This window comes from Rhamphochromis sp. 'chilingali', assembly GCF_963969265.1.
Source record: "Rhamphochromis sp. 'chilingali' genome assembly, chromosome: 4".
Classification (NCBI taxonomy): domain Eukaryota; kingdom Metazoa; phylum Chordata; class Actinopteri; order Cichliformes; family Cichlidae; genus Rhamphochromis; species Rhamphochromis sp. 'chilingali'.
This window is the reverse complement of record NC_137948.1, coordinates 30,681,661-30,688,223: the sequence shown is the minus strand read 5'-3', so window position 1 is coordinate 30,688,223 and position 6,563 is coordinate 30,681,661. Positions and strand designations below refer to the sequence as shown.

At 42.1% G+C, this 6,563-nt stretch overlaps 1 protein-coding gene across 1 annotated transcript; it reads right to left on the bottom strand.

Moving 5' to 3' along the window:
- Positions 1–1,270: 1,270 nt before the first annotated feature.
- hapstr1b (HUWE1 associated protein modifying stress responses b) lies at positions 1,271–6,533 on the bottom strand. Its single transcript, XM_080879322.1, has 4 exons — positions 6,112–6,533; positions 3,087–3,171; positions 2,695–3,005; positions 1,271–2,602 (listed from the first exon to the last, which is right to left on the bottom strand). Exons 1-4 carry the CDS (start codon positions 6,305–6,307, stop codon positions 2,364–2,366), a joined length of 831 nt encoding a protein of 276 aa, XP_080735448.1. The 5' UTR covers positions 6,308–6,533; the 3' UTR covers positions 1,271–2,363.
- Between the last annotated feature and the right edge of the window lie 30 nt (positions 6,534–6,563).

Sequence of the window (6,563 nt, the reverse complement as noted above, 5' to 3'; positions counted from 1 at the left end):
TGCGGGTAGACAAACAATTTAGTTCACGTAACCGATGAAACACTAGAACTCTTGTGTAAATGTAAATTTGTCTGTTACTGTGTACTTGACACACATGGAGAAATGCCAAACTGCCTTTCGGTGTTCTTGTAACAGTGACAATAAAAAGCTATTCTATTCTAGAGTGATGTTTTCTGATGTTAGAGTGAGACAAAAAGCATATTCTACATTCACTGTGTGAACTGAAAAAAAAAATCTAATTACCAGGTTGAGAAATATTACAAGAATAAAAAGTTGTTTTTAAACAAAAAAATAAAATAAATCCTGCTGTTAGCCTTTTCCTTTTATTTTTCCTGGTTCCTCATCAAATGCAGCACTAGCATTGCTCACTTGCAGCTTGTTCTTCCCCTGGTATTCATATTTGTTGTTTATCTTTGTTTGCCCTTCAACACACCTCCCTGTGTGTAAATGCTGCCAATTTACAAATTTGCATGTAAGAATTTCTTCTAGATTAACGAGATTGTTTTAATAAAAACAAACTCCTGTCATGGAAGTGTCTGCTTAAAACTCTTAAAGCAGTAGCATGTAGTTTGTCACCCCCCTGTGGTGGCAACAATGAATTGCACAATGTTAACAAACCGAGGTAACCTGCTTCTGCAGACTGAGCGCAGCATTCAGATGATCCTTTATTCTTGGTATCAAATGAAAAAGGCATGAGTTAACAGAGAAAGCACTGCAACAGCTAACACCTGAAAGGCTCAGGTTTCTCCACTTCGTCCTACCCTTTAGTGTTCTTTTATGACCAACAACTGAGGCATTTTATTAAAATACCACAGAAACGAGAAAAACTCCTCCTGCACTAAACACAAGGAACATAACTGTGAGAAAACTCAAACAAGTTGAACACTTGTACTGTTCTTTAATGTCAGAATTGTTATTGTACATGGACATCCTAATGGATTTGCACTCCTTTTTACAATAATGTACCACATATAACAGCACCTACATGTTATGTACACACATTACACAAGATTGTATCACAAAGCAGTGTGAAATCAGCAAAAACAAGTGCCTTGTTGACTCAACACACCCAATAGTCCATGAGCGGGCTAAAGTAAAATATCACAGCCATCGGCCCTCCACTAGCTCACAGGCAGCTGCCCCCTGTAATTTTCTAGATTTAAAGCTGAAGTCACAGGTGTGAAAGGGTTGTAAAACAAGAGACGAGTTATTGGCAACAGTCTCCCAGTTACTGTTGGGTCATATGCAAACAAAGATGCAGCCTTTGAAACACTGTTACTGCTCAGAATGCAAAAAATTTGAGAGCCTGTGTTGTATCGAGTTCTCCTGGACGCTGATATGGAAACTGTGCGTAGCGCATTTGTATTATTTGTAACGTTACAACAGGTAACAGCATGGTTAGAAAAAGAAAATGCAGAGATAAAAGACATAAGATGCATCTCACTTTCCCCACCCCGTCACCCCACTTATCTGTGTGGATATGAATGACCTGCTTCGTGATAAAACCCTTGCTTGGACTGTAAAGAGCAACTGAAGAAAAATAAAATGGGATGAATTTCATAAAAGAGAAAATTGTGAAGTGGAAACTGAATTTGCCAGAACCCTGCGTCCACAAGCGTACACACACACGCACGCGCGCACACACACTCTTTGTTGCACAAAAACCAGAGATACTGTAGCAGCTTTCTCAAAGGCGAAGACAAGTACGACACAGTAAGTGGCATTTCTGCTGTCAGATACACAAACACAGCAGCAGAATGAGATGCACACGCTGAAAAGCGTTTTGAGTTGAGCCACGCGGCAGGGAGGGAGTTTGGCCTCCCAAGGAGCCCGGATTCAGTCTGGTTTGGCGAGCACTCAAAAGAGGAGGAAGTATGCCTGAGGAAAGAGGGGAAGATAACCGCAAACTGCAGGCAACAGTCTGGTCCATCTGATCACTGAATGTGAAGCACAAAGGAGCCCGGCCAGAACCCCACCCCCCACCCCCCCAAAAAACAAAACAAAACAAAAAAAACAACAACCACCATCTCAACTGAACATTCTGCACGTCGAGAACTTCAAGTGTAACGTGTGCTTGCCTCGGTATCAGATCGACAGAGGGCTAACAAACAGGAAAGTAAATCTGCTAAAAGGAACAGAACTCTACCACTGAGAGGACGTGTGAGACAACACCAAATTTCCTGCTGAGAAAATGAGTGGGTTAAAGGAGGGGCTAAATATGTACGCTGAGAACAGTTTTTTCTTTATTTGTAGCATTGCGACTAAGGAAGATTTCAGTGGTTGGCCAAGGCGCGAGTCCCCATCGGCTGTCCAGTTGGCCACTGAGGAGCAGACAGAGGAGGGATCAGTGGTGTGGGAAGAGTTCAGAGCATCCGGTTACGTTTATGCGTGGGTGAGTCTGTGATGACATCACTACAGGGGGCAGGGCCTCGTTTACGATTGGTGGTGGAATCTAAATGGAGTGCCATCTCCTCAGCTATGAAGGTGTTGAGGTCCACATCATGAAGCCCGTTCCTACGACGACTGAGAGACTGTGCAGGGTGAGTTGGGGAACCAGGAGGACCAGAACGCACAGAGATGCTGGCCATGGCACCACTAAGGCCTGGAAAAGAAGAGATGGGGAAAAAAGAATAAGACAACTTATATGAATTCGAGCCTTGCAACTTCATAAAGCGTTCAGGTGCTTTGACTAACCATGCAGTGCGATGGCCTCTCTAAAGGGTTGCAGGTCGGTCTCCACTGAGCTGCCAGTCTCCGAAGGTGACGGTCTGCTCGCAGATACCATGGAAACTCTGGGTGGGGCGCGAGCTGTACGAGGAGGTGGAACTTTGCCACACAGGAAGCTAATGAGTTCTTCTCGTCTTATAGTTCTTCTGCGTTTTTTCGCCCATGCAATCACCTCTTTATTCCTGCGCTGATAGCCTAAGTGGATGCCCAGGTCATAGCTCCGCTGGCGGGCCTCCATACTCTCTGATGACATACAAGGATGCCTAATTTCAGTATCTCTGGACACAACAATCGCAACTTGTACATATAAAATGCTATAAAAAGGCTGAACCACATAATGGTTAACAGTATCATTTTACTTGCCTTTATACAGATTAGTGACAGCTGTGGCTGCATTTTGGAAGGGCACCCAGAGGGAGAGTCCTTGCTGTTGACATACTCGATCTGTGAATTACAAAATTATTCTTTAGCTACAAGAACAAAAGGCAGACAAACAAAAAGAAATGAGAGCTAAAAACCAAGTGAACGAACAGAAAATTAAATGAGCAATACATAAATATCTACTCTATAAACAGATGCATAACGTGTAGAAAAGGTCAAATTGCAGCAACGGGTTCGGTTTGTGGTCTGCTGGTATTTTGATTTTTATCTGAGACTTTATATAGTCCCATGGAAAAGTGTTTGTCCCCTCTTTAAAAAAAAAATAAAATAAAAAATGTTAAAACACCTCTCTGACAAAATGAAGTAGGCTTCAAAAGATATCAAAAAGCAACAAATGATGCCATGACTAAGGAAACTCAATAGCCAAGATATCAATGACTATGTTTCTATCAGCCTAAAAGTGGTTTCAAAAGCACTTCTAAAGGTGAATCACAATGAGATCATTATACACAAATGGAGAAAACACAGTGGTGAACCTCGCCAGGAGTGGCCGGCCTACCAATATTACTCCAGGAACGTACACACTCATCCAGGAGGTCACAAAACTACCAAGATCATCATCTAAACAATTTGGCCTAATTTGGTTCAGTTCAGGCCAGAGTTCATAATATAAACAATAAGAAAGAGAGTGGGCAAAATTGACACCCATGGGAGAGTTGAGGGGAAAACCACCACCTTGTGTCACATTTACCAAAAAACATCTTCATGATCCCCAAGACTTCTGAGAAAATGTTCTGTAGACTGATGAGACAATAGCTGAAACCAGCACAGAATGCCATAAAAAGAAGAGCACTGTAACAGTAAAACATGGTTGTGGTACTGTGATGTTCTGGGGCTGCTTTGCTGCTTGAGGTAGATTTTGCTGTAATTGATGGAACGATGAATTTGGTTCTCTACCAGAAAATCCTGAAGGAGAATGGATGGCAATGAGTTAATGCACTGAAGTTCAAAAAATGAGGAAAATCTGTACTCCCAGAAATCAATGGGAGATGCGACAGATGGCTGCTGTCCCATTGTCAAACAGCCAAAACAAGAAAAATATTACTTAATAATGCAGTTCTGACACCTGTGCACATTAAGGTTCATAACTGCTTTAACTGTGTAACTGGAACTTTTCTGCATCTGTGCTACAATGACTAAAGTATACTCCTTTTCTATAATGGGACGCTTTTATACCCTATTTAAGGTGAAGATGATAAACTTTTGTAACAGTTTTTACTGTCTTAACTAATGTTCCACTAACGACTGAAATTGAGGCTATGGTTCTCTTCCTACTTGTACAGATGGGGACTGAAACTAAAAATGTGCTACAAGATGGCCACCGAGTTGCTTCTAAAATGATTTTACTTTTAGTTCAGCAGGGCTGTGGTGCCATGGAGCTAAAGAATAGATACCATTTAATCTTCAAGAAACCATGGACTTTGTCACCTTTTAACATGTATGTGTCTTTGCAAACACTGACTGACGCACACAACAGGAAGTCATGATCCACATATCCATTAATAGCTTTCTGGCTACAATGGAAGACACCCTAAAGACTGAGTCAGCAGACTGGCTGATTGACCTCAGATTTGAGAAACACTGTTTGAGCATTTTCAAATTCAGTATCCACCACAATAAGTCTCAAGGCTAAAACTAAAACTCTCAAAACTATGCATATGCTTAGGATGCTTAAGCAAAATTATGTGAATATCAACAACTTGTGCGATGTTTACCTCCAGTTTTTTTATTTTTAAAAGAAATGCAATGATAGTATTTTCATGACCCAAAAAATAAATGCAGTTTTCCTGACTAGAAACTCTTACATTTTTTCTGCACTGGCTGCTCATAAGTGTATTCATGTACAGGTGTGTTCCTGATTTTAGGACACACGGGGAGGAGGGTCTTGTAAACAGAAGTACCTGACCAAGCAGGATTTCTAGACAGTGGTGGACAAACATCGTAATTGTACTGGTGAAATAGAGCTCCATAAATATTGAGGATAGGACATCAAATAAATCCCATATACTGGTGATCAAGGCAATTCGAGGCAACTAAAGCATTTAACACACAAAAACCCCTGCAGGACAAATCTGAATAACTAAGGGATCACAATTTACAGCGAGTTTCTGGTCCTGATGAGAGGCTGTCAGAGCAAAAAAGACAAAAAATAAAACAACAACAACAAACAAAAAAAACAAAAAAAACATATCTGGGCAGGACAAATTTTCAACAAGAACATTTATGGTAATCCTTTCGCCATTTTGTTCTGGTAATGAAAATCATTGCACCCAGAAAGAGGAAACTGAACTGCGTCTTGGTATAAAACGTCTTTTGTGTCGTTAACTTCTGGACGTCCACAACACCGCTATAATAAAAATTTACGACTAAGCGTCAACAAATGTCTTGTTTTCAGTCTACCATCTCCTCCCTGTGTTTCGCCATTTTGACTAGCTGTATAACTGATAACCGGCAGACAAAACACTTTTTGTGTAAGCCATATCGTGTACATAACCGACGAACTACTGTAACAAACCCGTGACGCCCGCACCGGCAAGTTAACCCGTTATTTCGGGGACATTTTAGCGTGTCTTCTTTTCAATCCCTTAAACCAGTGAGACCTCTGACAGCTAAGGCCACCGTGAGCTACATTCAGCCTTGTTGTCCGACGCTCTGACACGGTGACCGGCTGTTAGCGGCTGCTAGCGTTAGCATGTGGTATAGTTAGCTAGCAAAAGGAACAGGGTCACGATAATCAAGACGAGAAGCGACGAAGACTCGATTTTAAACTCTGTTTGAAAGAATACACCTCCCAGTCCAACTGCAAACTACAACGGTGACAAACAACGCCGGTTGTACTTTAGAGAAAAAGCTGTGAATAGTGCCCTTTGTGTCTCTCCGCCCAGCGATAATGTTAGCTCAGGCGGCTAGCTTAGCTTGAATTCCGGCATCTTCTGTACATACCTTTGTAGAGCTGTGCTACCGCCGTGGCTGAGTTCTGAAAGAGGTGCCACAGCTTTTGCTGGCTTTGCTCGGACTCCTCTTCGTTTGGCGCATCCTGTTCCGCCTCAGCTAAGCACTGCCGTTCCCATTTCGAGAACCAGTGCTCGGGGCCGTGCTCTTGGATCTCCGCTTCTCCCTCCTCTTTCCTCTCCTCCATAGCTAACGTTAGGCGTTAGCTAATAGCTTATAAGCTAACCTTCGTGTAAAATACAGGATTTTTAATTTCCCGGCTGTGCTATACTTTTCTGTGCTATACCGGAACAATACGTCAAAGTACACAAAATAAAAGCCAGAACTGCTGTTATAGCCACATTGTAGATATTTAACACCCCACCCGTACACCCAGTGCTAAACACACAAAACTGAGGAACGCAATGACAACACCTCGGAATTTCTGGAGCTTGCCCCTCCCA